The 18002-nt window shown below is 36.7% G+C and overlaps 1 protein-coding gene and 1 pseudogene across 1 annotated transcript; one reads left to right on the top strand and one right to left on the bottom strand.

The window, feature by feature from the left end:
- Positions 1-12538: 12538 nt before the first annotated feature.
- On the top strand, positions 12539-13486 carry LOC140694467 (olfactory receptor 8U3-like; annotated as a pseudogene).
- A 3305-nt stretch (positions 13487-16791) lies between these two features.
- Positions 16792-17787, bottom strand: LOC140694346 (olfactory receptor 5AL1-like). The gene has a single exon (XM_072957624.1). The coding sequence runs from the start codon at positions 17785-17787 to the stop codon at positions 16792-16794; it is 996 nt and encodes a 331-aa protein (XP_072813725.1).
- Positions 17788-18002: the final 215 nt, after the last annotated feature.

The raw sequence follows: 18002 nt of genomic DNA, 5'->3' as shown, positions 1-18002 counted from the left end.
TTCAGACATTTTTGGATTTCTATATTCAGGGAAGGATTAAATCCATCAGTATCCTTACATGCATTCTAGTAGGGCTTTCCACCCATAACATACATCAAAAACCTTAACTGTGAAAAAAATAGTAGTTTGACACCAAATTTGAAAAATTTTAATATGTGATTAAATTTCCAAATTTTGGAGAATTGGTCAATACGCAGTGTCTCTCCACAGAATTTGGAAATTCCCAAATGTCTATTGCTCGCTCGTGCTGTATAATGTGGAAAAACTTAGGTTAGCATTTCCATTTCTAGTCAGGCTGCAAAAGTTCAGAATATGTGGGAAAATTAAGAACAATGCCATTGTTTTGTAGCAATTGTAATTCTCCTCCTGCTGATTTTAATTAAATAATTGCTGATTATTATGTAAAGAGAAATTGAAGTCAGTCATTGCTTTCGTGTTAATGATGAAAGTCTCTGGGTCTTATTAGAAAGTTCTTCATTGCCAACAGAATTCCCTACTGTGAATTGCTAAAAGTGAATTTACTTGCTAATCAGTTTCAAGGGGCCTTATTACAATGAATTTCTCGGCTTTTTCTTGGGGACATATTAACAGAAACCAATCTCGACAAATGGGACGTTTCAACCCCAGATTAATGACTGTGCCGTGTAGTTTGAATGTGTTGTTGAAATCATCATCTGATTCCTCAGGGGCAGCAGTTTCCTCAGCCTTGAATCTCTTTCCTCTGGGAGACAAGAAAGCAGTGGGAAGAGAAGATTTGGAGCAGGATCTGAGTTTTCACTCAGGCTTGTCTACTCTGTCCCCATGTGCACTTGGGAAAGTCATAAATTCTGAGCCTCAATTAAGAAATAAAAATACTACTTACAGCACAAGGCAAGTTTGAGGAGAAAACCTTTAATAGTTATTACATTACTTTGCAAACTGCAACCTGACGGTGCTTGATGATTAGGTGTAGTATGATCATGATGACAATCGTGACAACAGTGCCTGAAGTTCATTAGGTGTTTATCAAGTTCCAGGCCAGGCATCAAAAAGTTCTTCATACAGCACATCATGATTCCTCGCAAACACTATAATGTTGAAAAATGTTCCCCCATTTCAGATAAGGGAAGCTAACAGAATTTAAATAATGTGTCTCAAGTCACAACTGATGAATGTGTTAGATAGAATCAAGATTCAAGTTGGAGCTGCATAATGGATATATAGTTCAAAATTAATGTAACCCTAAAATTCTCAAGAATGTGTTATTATAGTGTCCCTTTTAGTATGTATAATAAAAATCTTGGATACTTCTCTTATTCGTAGTAATAGTATGAATATTGCTTTAGGTAGGTAGATAGATAAATACATACATGTTGCTGATAGATGCAACCGGTGTTCCAGGTTCTTGTCCCATCCTAGAAAGAATTCAAAGACAAGACTTACAGGTTAAAAAAGGTAAAGTGAAGATTTATTAAAGGATAGATAGTACACTCTCAGGGGAGAGCAGGCAGGCTCAGGGGAGTGGCTGCCCGGGGTTTCTTTGGCAAGTTAGTTACATGAGGTGCAAAAATAAATGGATGGAATATTCACTGGGGAGGAAAGGGTTTGGGGTCATATTCCCTGATTATCATCCCAACTCCACCTTCCCAAAGGGAGGAGGGATTTTTGTCCTTATTTAGTCTGGATCAGAAGTGTCATGGTGTTGGTGCATGATGCATACTTCTGATCTGCAAGGCTAATTTTATTGAAATGATGGCATAAGGAGCAAAAGGTTACATTCAGACACTAGAAATTCCTGCCTTTTCTCACCATTCTTTGTTCTTCTCCAGGCCACTTGTCACCCCAAAAAGTATGATCCCTTATCAGCCCCAAGGTTCCTGCTTTTCCTTCTCTGCCCAGGGATCCCTGCTGCTCACATGATGTGTGGTTTCCTGCATTTGGCCTGTGTCCCTCCTTTCTGCCCAATTCCTGCCATTTGGTCTGTGTCCCCCTTTCTCTGCTCATATCTAGCTATCTGCCTGCTCTAACACATACATATATAAATATGCATTTATCATTACATTATTTTATATATCTCAACCAAATAAATTATTTTTCACTTCTCAAGGAAAATTTCACTTTAACTATGAATCTCTTATCAGGCCAGCAACCTAACCCAGGGAATAGTAAACTACATAAGTGCATCTCTAAATTCTCTTATTTTTAAGATACATGCATATCATCTGTAACATGTAATTTTTTCATTCTGAATTTCATTTTTGAATTAATTTATCTGTGTATCAGTCTCTTTCCAATTCACTGCATGTCATTCCACAGTGTTAAGCCACTATCTTGTTTAAGGGATTTCTTTGAAACATATCTGACTGTATCAATCTTGTAGATAAGACATTCCCATTGTTTCTGCCTCCTATAGGATTCAGTCCAAACTCATTAACATGAAGGACAGTGCTATGTGTCCAGGGCCCTGACTGTCTTCCTGACTCCCCTGCTTTTCCCTCTCCCACCTGCCACACAGTGTCTTTCCTTCCCTAACTGTGCTTGCACTTTCTGTGTCACTGAAATGCTTTTCCACAGCTTTTCGGTTCTGCAGAAATGTCTCATTCCTTCTCATCTTCTCACGACAAGAACAATAGATAACCTTGTGGTAGAGTTTTTTTTTCCAAATTAACTCAATCTTCCCTTTACCTGACCCCCAAGCCACAGGGGGATGTTCGACCATTTCTCAGTATCCTCTGTGACTTCCTTGTGTCAGTTACATTTTTCACACTATGTTGTAATCTGCATGTTCCCTATGTCTTGCCTCTCACTCAGCTGTGAGCTACCTGAGGGCACAGACTCCAACAGAGTCATAATTTTAACTTCAGTTATTTATGTAGGGTGACAATGAAGGTTATTATTTTGTTATTTTAGCAAACACTGAGCTAATTTGAATAAAATCTAAAAGAAAAGCGGCAATATATTATAGTATCATTTCTAAGCCAACAATTCTATTCTTTAGTGTCTTTGTTATGGAAATGACAGGCCAGCCAAGAAACAACACCACTCCGAGGGTTGGAGTACAGAGGAAGCTCTGAGCCCACCAGCATAATACATCTGAGTACTCCAACCCTCCGAGTGGTGCTTTTTTCTTGGCTGGCCTGTCGTTTCTGTAACATCTTTTTATCTGATTATTTTTAATGTATGTCTTATTTCAATACACATACGAATAGTGGGTATCACACTGTTGTAAATAAGTTTTCCTCTATTGTTTTTTTCTATGTTTCTATTATAATTGGGTGTCATATGGGGGGAAGTTTTAATTATTCTGATTGATTGATTTCCTTGGGGTTTGCTGATCACATTATTTGTAAAACATATTTGTACTTCTTCCTTTTAAAAATCTATGGTTCATCAGTGATAGGCCTTATAGGTGGATAAGAACTAGTTTCTGGAAATCAGTTTGGTTAGATACGGCTTCAGACTTCAAAGGTCTTTTTAATCTGGAATGCGTAGTAAAGGATTGATAGTTCCCTTTTAACTGAGAACCAAATTCATTATCTTTTGGAATTAAGACCAGTACCCTCTGCTTTACAAACCAAATCTCCTCGTTTGTTGACATATATTATATCCTGTATTAAATCTTAGTTCTAAGCTCTTCCTTAGTCAGATTCAGAGGTATTAATTTTAAAGGACGATTTCTTGCTCATTTAGAAAATATTTTGAAGGCATATATATATATATGTCCATAAATATGCATTTCTTATTTTTCCTGAATAAACATTTGTTGGCCTCTATGATAATACTTTCAACAGGGATGTACTAATATTTCAAACCCCAAAATGATGCTACTTATAAATTTCAACAAATTTTAATCTTTTTATTAAAGAAATTAATTATTATATAATCAACTCTTTATTATGGAAATTTTCAAACATGTACAACATTAGAAGATTTGATAGAATAATCCCCACTCCCCCCCCACCGGAAAAGCTGCCAGCTTCAGCGTGTCCACTGATGGTCAGATAGGTTTCATTCAGCCCTCTTGCCCAATCTATTAACCCCCAAAGATATTTTGAAGTAAATCTCAGACTTTACACCATTTCATCAATTGATGTTCTCCAGGCACAGACCACCAGGAACCTCTAATCACAGTTGTGTTGCTGTTGCTTGCTTCAACTAGGGAGCCCACATACCACGGGAAACAGGGACATCTCAGTAAGAAGTCTTAGGGACCGGGCTTTCTAAGAGATTTCAACCTATGAGGTCATTTACAACGGGTTCAAGAAGGCATGGTTACACTTTCAACTGGATGATGTCAAATGAGTTCATATGTTAATTGTTCCTATTTAGATAGTGGATAAATTGGAGGAAGGTGAAAGCTTTAGGTGGTAAAGAGCAGCAGTCCCTTGTGTTGGCCAGATGGACAGGGTGTCTGACGGTTTTGTGGTTTAGGCAGTGTTACTGGTTTTGCCTGTGCTCTGCCATTATTATAGAGAGATCCTGCCTTGCCTCACTTCACCACCTTTACCACGTAAACTTTTCTCATATTCATGTTTTGGGAAATCATTGATATTCTGCAGCAGAATGCTACAGCTAAGCTTTTAGTGCCAGACCAGATAGATCCCTTTCTATTGGCTGCATCCAACCAGATCTGGCTACCGGGCATGTGTGGGAGATACAGTGGGTATGACTGTGCTTTGGAGCAGAGCAGTGTGGAGAAGGGTAAATGAAGGGTTATGTCCCTGGAGTCTGTCACAAGCAAGGTTCTTCCAGTGACTTGGTGTGTGATTTTGACCAAGGTGCCCAACCTCTCTGTCCTCTCTTTACTTCAGTGTTTCCCTTGTAAAAAGAAATAGTAATAGTATTTATAACAGAATTCTTGTGAGCATTATGTGTACTAACACACAGACTGCTTACAAGAGTGCCTGGCCCAATGTGAATGACTCTATGTAAGTGTTTGTGGATATTAATGTTACTAATATTACTATGCTCTTTTCTGGGGGGTGGTAATTAGGTTTATTTATATATTTTTAATGAAGGTACTGGGGTTTGAACCTACAACTTTGTGCATGCTAAACAAGCATTCTACCACTGAGCCATGCCCTCCCCCTAAGGTTATTAAAGATTGTGATGTTCTTTTATTCACTCCTAGCTGGAAACGGAGAGAGGTAATTACATGAGATTGAGGAGCCTTACTTTTTCATCTGTTTAAATGATCACATTAAACTAGCTGATCTCAAATATTTCAATTGAGGGTGATGTAAGTAATTAGTTGTGGGAACTTAAAAAATTGAAAGCAAGGGTTAGAACACAATCTTGACATCTGGTGCTAAGTTGTCTTTCTGTATGCTTATAACTTACTTTTCAGAGTGTTTATGTATTCAATTATATATGAGTTTACTTATTTGACAAATTTTTTGTTTATTTATTTTTCAGTAAGGAACCGTGTTAGTAGTCAGGGAATCAGTAGTCAGCAAAACATACACAGACCCTGTCTCATACAGCTGACAGTCTATTGTGAGAGAGACTTAAATAAACAGTTAGACAAAAGGGCATTTAATCATAATCTGTGGTCATTCCTTTCAAGTAGAGGTGCACAGTGATGAGAAAACATAACAGAACCCCAGGTAGTTCAGGTTTCAGCAAAACGCCCCTTAGAAAATGATGCTCAGTTTGAATTCTCAAGTAAGAGTTGACAAAAGGGATGGGAGGTAGGGACATTATCTAAGAGAGAAGAAAGAGTATACCAAGTTCTGTGGCAGGAGGAAAATTAGGAGAAGAAGCGATGGTACAGTCACTAAGAAAGCAATGTAGAAGCTCCTCAACAAATTGAAAATAGAACTTCCGTATGATTCAACAGTCCCAATTTCAGATTATATATATATATAATCAATATATCATTATATATATAAAATCATTGAAATCAGGATCTAGAATAGATATCTAGATATCTCACTCCCATGTTCACTGCAGTACTAGTCACCATAGCCAACACATAAAAACAACCTAAATGTCCATCATTGGATCGATGGATAAAGAAAACGTGATGGGTACATAGAGTTAAATATCACTTGGGCTTAAAACAGAAGGAAATCTTGCCATGCGTGAAACCACGGGTGAACCTGGGGGATATTATGATGGGTGATATAGGCCAGCCCTAGAGGGACAACTGGTGTGTTATTCTACTCCTGTGATGTATCTGAAATAGTCGGTCATAGAAACAGAGCCAGATGGTGGTTGCCAGGGACTGGGAGGAGGGTTGAATAAGAGTTGTTTAATGGAAAGAAAGTGTCAAAAGAAAGTGTCAGTTTGTAAGACAAGTAGCTCTAGAACCTGGTGTGCAACACTCTGTATCTAGTTAACAGTACTGTGCTATGTGCTTCAAAACTTAGCAGCAGAGATCTCATGCTAAGTGTTCTTCATACAATTAAAAAAACAAAACAAGGAAATTGTGGTATCAATGACAGGAAGTGAGATAATGTACACATTTTCAACTTTCAGAAGAGATCCAACTAAGACTGGAAAAATGTTTACTATATTTATTAATAATGTGAGACTCAGGCTAGAAAGGAATGGTTTCAGGAGTGTAGGGAAAAGCTGGATGGAAAGAACAAACATGTACAAGAAACTGAAACAACTGCATGATTTCTTCAAGAATTTGGACTACTAGAGGGGGTGGGTACAGCTCAGTGGTAGAACGCATGCTTAGTATGCATGAAGTCCCAGATTTGATCCCCATTACTTCCATTAAAAAAAATAAATAAATGAATAACCCTAATTACCTCCCCTGCCCCACTTAAAAAAATAATGAAAAAAAAAAAAGAATTTTGGCTACTGCTCTGAGTAGTTGTTTTACACACACACACACACATATTCTGAAATTGGTTAGAAAATGGTTTTCTAGTTTGAAAATTGTGGAAAAAGCTGGATTTCACCATTAATAATAATGCATTTTGATTATTGTGTAGATTCACCAAGAGAGACTCTGACACTGGTAGAAGTAGCTCTGGTTTTCAAGTAAGTTCTTGGTGTATCTTCATTTTATTTATTATTCTGATTTGTCTTACTTTTTAAGCAAATACCTTTTGAATACTAACTACTTATCATAGAGTTTGCTGGGATATTTGCATACATTAATTCATCTAACATTCACAAAAATATAAAAGATGCATCATTTTTACTTGATTTTACAGTTGAGGAAATTGAGACTTAAAAAACCAAATATGGGTGTTGCCCATATTCTCATAAGTTCAGTTATCCAAAACTTAATGCTAGTCTTATCCTTTCACATAATTTGAATTTCTTTTTCAAACGAACCAAAATTTACTGTTCTTTTTTTTTAAGCCTGTAGTATAGCCTTCTTTAACTTTCCTGGAGATTGATTGGTATACTTGAAGTATAGTTCCTTCAAGGATACAGGTAACTTTTTAATCCCCAATATAATTTGTCCAACTCATCTTACTTCGAGAAAAACAAGGAAGGGAATATTACCACTTTCAGGCATCTCTAGAGGTTCAAGTTTAGATTCAGAGGGATCTAGGAACTAATAAATCACCCAAACAACTTCAGAATGAGCTCTCTGGGAGCCAGGATCTGGCTAAGCAGTGAGTCATATGGAGTTTGTACATGGAGTGAATTGCCAACCCTCCACCAACAAGTGGGCTTCCCATTAGACACATCTCTCCTTGGTGAGCTGTGGTATTTAATTGAACCATTCTGCTTTCAGAGATAATGCCTCTAACATCCCAGTTGCGTTTCTTACTTTCATACCCTCTCCTTTTCAGTTCTTTGCAAAGGATATCTGGTTGTACTTAAAATAGTACATCAATCTTCAAATTTCTCCCTCCCTTCACTCTGTCTTTCTCTCTCTCTCTCGTTTACACACACAGACACAGACACAGACACAGACACATTAAATGACTTTTTACTGAGTTAACCAATTAGAAGTACCCTCCCTTCTGCAGTGGCACCCACAGAAGAGAACACTTCCTCTTCTAGGTGGATGGATTAGAAATGAGTGTAAGTGAGATTTCCTGTGTAAAGTTTTCTCATGGGAATGAGTGGCCAAGAATGGCTGTATACTTAAGTGTAGATAACAGTGCTTTCTAAGTCCATTTTTGGTCTTTGGGAACACCAAACATAAGGTAAAAAGTTCCTTCTTAAGTAAAATCTTTGTCAAGACTGTATGCTTACTCTTATTTTTAATGTAAAATAGAACTTGGTATTTCATTTCTCTAATATTGCTTCTCAGAATAGGTTTTTGGCCTCAAATTGCACTCTAAAAAATAAGACTCAAACCAGTGCATCCCAGCCTGTTCCCATGCCATGTCATGTTATTTGCATGTGTTTTGGGATACATGGAGGGAGCATCTGATGGTTGAAGAAGTCACCAGGGCTGCACATCTGCAGTGCACTGGTGGTAAACAATGCCTCTGTGGGCTGGGTGGTAAGCTCTGGTACAGAGATCAAGCTCCATGTAGCTGTAGAATGAAGGATGCTTGGCTTGGAATAGCTGCTGTAGACCCTGATAGAACACCAGGCAGGACATGGTATCACTAGGTAGTAAGCAAATTAGGAAATTTCTTGATTAATAGAGCAAAGAATAAGAAAGAGGAAGTTTCTCAATGACCTTCTTTTTCTGTCTTATAGTTAAACACTATTTGTGCAAACCATTTCTGTGCAAAAGTAATTTATTTTTACTACTGAAAGTATTTCTTTGGTTATTTTACCTTATTTCTTATTTTACTTCTTTAAAATTCAGATAAACTCACACACATACACACACTGATTGGAATTTTATTCTTGTAACCATAAGTTACTATAGATTCTATGTATTATAATAGTAAAATAGTTCTGTTTGCATTAAAATTAAAGTTATTTTAGAATAAACTGATTAAAATTGCCTATAAACTTCCAATTTTGATGATTAATCATTAAACATAAATTTAACTTTTGTTTGAAATTCGTCTTATTAATTAGATGGGAGTGTTTTCCTAAATTGTTTAGAACTCTGAATAGTTTTATACCTTGGAGCAAGGAATCATATAAGATTTCAGATGAGTGAGAAATATTTTCATTTGTAAACTGGGAGAAGTCTGGGCTTTGAAAAGGCAAGATACAAAAGGACCAAAACCATAGGTGCTCTCAGGCAAATCATTTTCACAAAGAGACAGGCATGGGAAGCGGAGGCACTGAAAATTAATCTTCTTTTTTTTAACTTTTTTATTGATTTATAATCATTTTACAATGTTGTGTCAAATTCCAGTACAGCACAATTTTTCAGTCATACATGGACATATACACACTCATTGTCACATTTTTTTTCTCTGTGAGCTATCGTAATATTTTGGTGTATATTTCCCTGTGCTATACAGTATAACCTTGTTTATCTAGAAGGGATAGACTGGGATTTGAAATTTAATCTTCTTAAAACTGCTCTTGTCCTCCTAATCCTTGGTGAGTCTTTTCATATGAAAAAAATAGGTATATTCTAAGTTGAATTTGACTGTCATGATGAACTCATTCAATCATAGGTTGGGCAAACAAAACTAAGAGAAACAAGTAACTTTGGAAGTATGTGTGAGTTATGCCTGCCATTCAAACTGTGGACTGAAATAAATGCACAACCTAAAAGTTGAGCGTTATGTTTTATTTGGCGGACAATTCTGAGGATGCAGCCCTGAGGGACCGCTCTGAAGAGGTAGGGGAGGGGCTAGGCTATATAGGAGCTTTACAACAAAGACCAGGGAGTTGGAACCTTAAAAGATTGGCTGTTAACTAAAGAAAACCAGGCATCTCAGGTTAAAGAATTTAGCGCTTTTCTATGTATGGGAGGAAGCAAACATTTGGGCTCACTGAATTCATTCCTTTGACAAGCACCTAGCTATCTAGGGCCAGTATCCTCTCCTTTCTTATTCTGAGTCTGCTCAGAGGGCACCATTGTGAGTGGCTGCAGAGGCTGGGCTGCAGGCCTGTCCCCACTGGGGGGTGGTGGCAGTCACTGATGACTCGATGGCTTCAGCATTCTCTGTTTACTGACATGGTTTGCAGTATTTTTTGTTCACACAGCTGCTGAGTTTGTTCTTTTGACTACTGATTCTCAAACATGGCTATCATTAGAACTGACCAGGTAGCTTTAAATACACTGAAACCTGAATGTTACCCAGATGTTTTGATTAAATTGGCAGAGGGGTGCCTGGATATTAGGATCTTGACAACTTTATAGGTGGTTTCAATGTGCCATAAAATTTGAGGCAAAACTCATTTATGGAAAGATACAATGAGCAAGAAACATCATGCTCATTAAAAATACTTTGACATCAAAGGTGTCAATACTTTAAGGATGTCCCTCAAAATCGACAGAGTGTGGAAATGACTGAATAAATGGTGAGGCTTTGGGGTGGTAACTGCTCCAGAGCAATCTGCAGAAACTAACTGGAGGCTATGAAGAAACATTACTTTTAAAAATAGAGGAATTAATAAAATAATCTAAAAAGTCATCGAGTAGGTGCAAAATCATAAATGCTGCAGTCTATAAGCCTTTTAAAGGTTTTCATAGGTAACTGTTTCTATGTAACTTTTAAGTATTTTAAATTTAGAATACAAACTCCAGCTTAACATGCAACTCCATTATATATAAACTTCATTTTTGTTTGCTTCATTTGCTGCTTAAATATCCCCCTTAATAGTAAGTGCCTACCATAGCTAATGTTCTCGTTGGTGCATTTATTTTCTCACTCAGCTGATTTGACATGTATGTTGCAACCACGAAAAATCCTGAAATTACATAAATCAGAAAACAAAAGAAACTAATGCACAGGTGGCCTTTGTTATTTTAAGTAAAATATTATGATAAATATAAATCAACCTCTTCCTCTGACCCCATTTTTCAGCAAGGGTGGTCTGCTTAAATTTTCCATTGTGTGGTAGCCTTTTCATTATTCTCAACTAGCAGTCAAACCATGTCTTCACAGCTGGAATTGATATAAAAGACTTTGTGAGAACACATTGAGTATGTGCAAGCCCTGTAAGAGAACCCTTAATTCAGAGTACTCGTGAGAGAAACAGTTATTTAGCAGGAGGGACAGAATGACATAATAACTTTTTAGACGCTCAGGCTTCTGCAGTTTTACCTTGGCAAAGTACATGGAAAGCTTAGCAATCTTTAAGAAATTACAGGTGTTATGTTTGTCTTCTCTAAGCTTGAAACGTTAGGTTCATACTATAGACAAATGGATATATCTGCCAGGATGGTTGCACACTGGGCAGCATAGTTTGCTGTTTAGGAATATGGGCTTTGCAGTCAGACAAATCTGATCACCCCCATACTATACCATGTGATCTCTGGGACCATAGCTTTAAGCCTGGTTTTTTCAATTGTTAATCAGGGATGATGGGATAGAATTTCATCATACTCTCAGTAAAAGACAATCGTAAGTTAATTCATGTATTGCACAAATTAGAGTATCTGATAAGGGCAGTCCTCAGCAGCAACAGATAAATACTTATAGTAGCAATAAATAAAATTAAAATATGAAGGAGTTCGACGTGATGATGTTTCAAGGCTCCTTTCTTTGTTAATATATTATGGTTCCACTTGATGGGAAAATAAAGCTGGGGCAAAAATAAATTTCAAATAGACTAACATTGGGCTTAATGAGATTAGTCCTTTTTTTTTCTGAGTTGGCATAAATAAAAATAATTGCAATTTTTCAGAAGTGTTCATCAAGAACTCTACCCACCTGTATATGTTTCCATAGAAGTTTGATTACAACTGGCTGTTCTTTAGGATATGTTGCTAAAAAGTGAAATCTACTAGAACAAGTCTTTGGGTATCACAAGCCCTTGAAATATATTGACACATATTTATGGGGAAAGGGGTTTATCTACATGAAGTTTAGAATAAGTTATCTAATAAACAACTTAACGTTAACTCTTTGGGCAACAAACTTCAAAGTGTGGTTAATTTTGAATTGGAAAGCAAAACATGTCTCCTTAATTTTTATGCAGATAAATTTGCATGTTTTCCCAGACTTCTTGTTAATTTCCTTTTAGCTTCTACATCATCCAGTCCTTACTCTGTAAGGGAAGGGATGCAAGAAAGTGAGTCAGTCACAGATCACTCTGAAAATTTTTAAAACTGTTGGAACGTGCACAAAAGTGAAAAACTGGGCAATATAAATTTGCTTTTATTTATAAATTATGTATTTTTATGCTGTGCTGCCGTATTTATATGTGCATAGAAAACTTAGGGGCACCAAAACCACTGAAATATTACTGGTAGCTGTCTCAAGTGCTTTCTTTCAGATAATATTTAAGTTTAACCAACATTCTTCTGTAGTTTCTAAAATCACAAAACAAAATAATGCTTAAGAGTTGTATTCTGAGAGTGAAGATCTCTTTCCCTGGGGCAAGAATGGCATGTCGTTGGAGAGCTAAGGTGTACTTTTTGCCCACAAGGTAACAAAATTCAAGGCTAGAAGATGCTAGTGATCACCTCCCCCAACACTGGCACAGGCCATAAAAAATACCATTCTTGCTCTTCACCTTATAGCAAAATCTGAAGCCTTCATCAAACTCAATGGCTGAAGATAATGCCACCCATGTCACTGAATTCATTCTCAGTGGAATTACAGACTGGCTGGAGCTTCAGGCCCCATGCTTTGTGGGTTTTCAGTCATCTACCTGGTCACAGTGCTGGGCAACCTTGGCTTGATATCCTTGATCAGGATGGATGCTTGGCTCCAGACAACGATGTACTACTTCCTCAGTCACTTGGCCTTTGTTGACCTTTGTTACTCCTCTGCTATCACTCCCAAGATGATGGTGAATTTTATTGTGGAACACAATATGATTTCTTTCCATGCTTGTGCAATACAACTGTGCTTTTTTCTCACCTTCATGATCAAGGAGTGTTTCCTTTTAGCCTCCGTGGCCTATGATCGCTATGTGGCCATCTGTAGACCTCTGCATTACTCCACACTGATGTCAGAGGGTCTGCATTCAACTAGTGGTGGTTCCATACATATACAGCTTTCTGGTCACCCTCTTCCATACCATTATCACCTTCCACCTGACTTACTATGGCCCCAATGCTATTAATCATTTCTACTGTGATGACCTCCCTCTCTTGGCTCTGTTCTGCTCAGACACATGAGGGAAGTTCTGATCTTTGCCTTTGCTGGCTTTGATATGATCTGCTCCTCTTCCATTGTCCTCACCTCCTACATCTTTATCACTGCTGCCATCCTGAAGATTCACTCTACCCAGGGGTGACACAAGGCCATTTCTACCTGTGGCTCCCACGTGGTGGCTGTCATTGACTTTTATGGCACGCTGATATTCATGTACCTACAGCCCAGATCCAGCCACTCCCTGGACACAGACAACATGATATTCTACATGGTGGTGATCCCCATGTTGAACCCCTTAATCTACAGCCTAAGAAACAAAGAAGTGAGAGACACCTTTCAAGAAAGCCTTGGAGAAAGGCTGTGAAACTGTAAAGATGTTAAAATTAAGAAAATAATAGTAATAATAGCTTATTAAATACAAGAAGGTAAATGAATCAAGTTTTCTCTTTCTGACATTTCTTGTAATTCTTTCCCAATCAACTGGAAATGTGGCTTTGATATTATCTACCAGGTCCCTGGCCAATTCTGGAAAGTCAGTTTGATTCCAAGTCCTGTTCAGGACACCATAGCCTTTAGAGAGCAGTGAAATTATGTTTGAATAGAAACACAAACATGGTCTCAAATATACATACATGTATCCCAAGCAAGGGCATCACTGTGTCTTTGTTAGAACTGAGGACTCTGGAACGAAGACTGCCTAAATTTGAATTGTGTCTTCTTCCTTTTTTGACTGTGCAGCTTTGGGCAATGAATCTGAACTCTGTGACTCTCTTTCCATTTTTGGAAAATAAATAAGACCCAACTCATTGTTTGGTTTTAAAGACTAAACAGATTAATATTTATAAAACACTTATAGCAATATCCTGTGATAATAAATGCTATGTAATTGTTTGCTATATAAGTGTTTGTTATGTATAACTGAAAAATAATTCATTGAGCTCTCAAAAATTTACTTCTTTAAGTAAGAAGGAAAAGCCTGATTAGGTTTCTATTACCTGCTGGGCACTGAATCAAGTAGTGTTACTTATTACAATAAAACAAATCTCAGAGTTGGGTAAGATTTCACCTCTGGGTTTCGATTTTTCATAAATTCTGTAAGGTTACATAATTAGTAATATGAAAATTCTAAATGCAAATGCAAGCCTTTCTGAATTTTGTTTTCTTAACCACTATGAGTATTATAGATTATCTGGACTTAAAAATGTCATTATTGGATTTTTTAAAATATAAGTGGAAGAACATGGTTTATAAGAAACTGTGTTTTAAAATAAATAATTGATGCATTTGCATATTGTTCAAATAGAAATAACCTTTGTTTATAATATCATTTATTCAATCACCCTTATAGGATCATGATATGAAAATATTAGTGATTTGACATGCTTTAATTATTTTGACACTTCATACAAATAGTTAAATTAGTCACTTAGTATTATCTTATTATTTTACCATTTTAGAAGGAGATGCTTACAGTTACAGTCACTATATAAAATGCTGTTTGAAGTCTGCAGTACAAGGAGATTACTTCTTCTGAGACTAATTTGTAAATAACTCATTTATGCTGCCATGAGGTGCTTTTCAAATCTTGTCACTTGAATGAATTCTCAACGTTTTAAAACAGTTTTGACAGAGAAACATGGTACTTCTATTTACCATACTGTGTCTTGTGAGTGTATATGTATATAGACAGCTATCCACACACATCCTATCACATATCACATACAAGGCCCACAGGCGCAGCAAAGCCAGACTCTCTTAGAGGTAAAGAAGTTCAGACCTACAGAATCTTAATGCCTCACTGAGGAACACCAGTTTTCTGGAATTTCATTTTATCTTTTTCCTTCATAATATTTATAACAGCAATGTTTAAACACTAATTGAATCGATGTTTCCACATCTTTACACAATTTTAAAAACTAAGAAAAAATGGGTGATTCACAAGATGTCATCCAAAAACTAGGTTTAAGTTAATCTTTCAATTAGAAAATAAGTTGAAAGGTATGTGAGCCTGAATCTGGCACTACAAATGGGCCCTTCATGTTGTACTGGACTCTGGAGAAGAAAGTAAAGGGAAAAGGTGACCATGTATGTGGCAGAGGCTCTCCACCTGCATCATCTCTTCACTTATTTTGTGAAAACTGAGATTTAACAAAATTAAACACAAATCTTGTGTTTTTCCCTAGTTTTTAGCTACATGTTCACTAATAAATTACATAAATTGTTTTGGATCTCTTTATTTTTAAAATATCTATCTCAGTAGGTTGTTATAAATAATTAACTGAGACTGTCCATTTAAAGCATTTCATTCAGCACCAGACACACAGAAAGACATTCAGTAGATGGTAGCTTTATTTTTACTTTGAAAAGTTTGAAACTAAATAAATGCATAATTTATTAAGGCAATTTTACTAAATGTAACAAAAGCAGCTTAATATTTTTTCAAGAAAAAAATACGCTTATTTTAATAGCAGAAATGAAGGACTCAAAAATTCAGTTTAAAATATGTTCATAAATAGATAAACAACAAGTTTATACTGTATAACACAGGGAACTACATACAATATCTTGTAGTAATTTATGGTGAAAAAGAATATGAAAACAAATATGTGTATGTTCATATATGACTGAAGTGTAGTGTTGTACACCAGAAATTGACACATTGTAAGCTGACTGTACTTCAATAAAAATACATTAAAAATATGTTTATAAACACACACAAAAAGAAATTAAAAATAATTAAATTGCTTTAAAGATTACAATAAAATAACTTGTTAGCTTTTATATTTTCATTTTGTTGATTCTAAAATAAAGCATGTAATGTTGTCAACTGTTTCTCAAAAAAAAAAAGACTACTACCTGAAACCAAATAAAAGAGATCATTGACACAATAACAATGCTTTAAATAATTAATATTGCTCTTTTGGTGTGAGTCAACATATGTGAAGTGCTTGCTCTTTGCTAGGAGCTGTGTGATGCCTTTTATATTTGTAGGCTTATTTAACCTTCACAATTAGTCCAAGACAAAGGGAATTATTACCTCCTTTTGCTGATGAAGAAACTAAGAAACAGAACTGTGAAATAATTTACCCAAGATAACAGCTATTACTTGGAAAAGCTAAAATTGTTAGCCAAACTGTGTGAATGAAGATCCACGTTCCTAATCACACACTTATATAGAACAGGTTATGATTTAAAATGGTGTGAAATGGCTCCAATGAACTAAACTGACACAGCATAAGTGGCACCAAGTGTTCAATGTCAGGCTACCCTTGTAGCTGAGTTGCAGGAAGTGGAATGCTAGGAAGGGTGTCTAGAATGTTAAAACCAAATATCCCTGCTCTTAAGCATCAACATGCTTTCAAGATTACCTGCACAGCACACTTGAAACATAAGATACCAGATGTTGATTTACCATTTCAGTACAATGCAGATTTCTCAATAGATGACACAATTCAGATAAAGCCTCTCTTTTCCAATACTGCTTCTTTAATGAGGAAGAGGATTTTGTGGTCAAACAGGATTAAGATCTCTCTCTGTCTCTCTCTTTTTTTTCTCTTCCCTTTTATAATTCAGTAACTCAAAATTTACAAAATGTGTTTCACGTGGAAATCACTAAGAATGAAACAGTGGGTGAGACATATTCTGAGTGGATCTGAGCACTGGAAGTGACAAAGTTGGTTCATTTATCAGCATGGTGACTCTAAATAAGCCACAATTCCTTGTCTTCTGATGCCTCCCTGTCCAATGATTTTTCTGTTACTTGACAGCCAAACAACTTCTCTGTAATTCTTTTCAGTGCACTTTTTACTTCCTGATTCCTCAAGCTATAGATCAATGGGTTCAACGTGGGAACCACCACCACATAAAACACCGAAGCAAACTTATCTGTGTTCAGAGAATGGCTTGACTTGGGCAGTAGGTACATTAAAATGATTGTCCCATAAAATATGGTGATGGAGGTCAGGTGGGAAGCACAGGTGGAAAAGGCTTTCTGTCTTCCTTCAGCAGAATGGATCCTCAGGATGGCAAGGAGGATGAAGACATAGGAAATGATCATGACCAGTAGAGAGCAGAGCGTATTGAACCCAGCGATGACTAACAACATCAGCTCTTTGACCTGAGTGTCAGAACAGGCCAGAGCAACCAGGAGCACATCATCACAGTAGAAGTGATTGACCATATTGGAGCCACAAAAAGACAACTGGAATGTTGCCACTGTCTGTACAAGACCCACACTGAACCCATAAACATACGTGCTAGTGATGATTCCGTTACAGAGTTTTTTAGGCATGAGAATGACATAGAGTAAAGGGCTGCAAATGGCCACATACCTATCATATGCCACGATTGAGAGCAAATACTGCTCACAAACTACAAATGTGATGAAACAGCACACCTGAAGGGTGCATGAAGAAAATGTTATGCTTTTAAAATCACATAGGAAATTCACCAAGGTGTTGGGGTTGACAGAGGATGTAAAAGAAAAATCAACAAAATCCAGATGGCTGAGAAAAAAATACATGGGTATGTGAAGCTGAGGACTGACTTGTATTAGCACAATCAAACCAAGATTACCCACAACACTAGCTAAATAGATTACTAGGAATACACCAAAGAAAATGGCTTGAAGCTCTGGATTATCTGTAAGTCCCAAGGGGATAAAGTCAGACACTGTTGAATAATTGCTTTTTGGCATGGTACAGATTTTTAAATATTTTTACAATAAAACCCCCCAGAGTACATATTCTGTTTATTCCTGTCTCCCTTGGCAATAATCAAGCAGATATTAGAAGCTGGTTCTGACCCAACATGATCTTATGATGGATGTGTTCCGAGGAGAATCTTCACATTAGCTCTGGCAATGGAAATAAAAGCAAAAATCAACAAGTGGGACCTAATTAAACTTATAAG

This window comes from Vicugna pacos, unplaced genomic scaffold (assembly GCF_048564905.1).
Source record: "Vicugna pacos unplaced genomic scaffold, VicPac4 scaffold_21, whole genome shotgun sequence".
Taxonomy (NCBI): Eukaryota; Metazoa; Chordata; class Mammalia; order Artiodactyla; family Camelidae; genus Vicugna; species Vicugna pacos.
The sequence above is the reverse complement of the archived record's forward strand: the minus strand, read 5'-3'. Positions and strand labels throughout refer to the sequence as shown.

What these genes read in the sequence shown, in the direction of transcription:
- LOC140694346 (XM_072957624.1), bottom strand. Translation starts at nt 17,787, where the DNA reads ATGCCAAAAAGCAATTATTCAACAGTGTCTGACTTTATCCCCTTGGGA.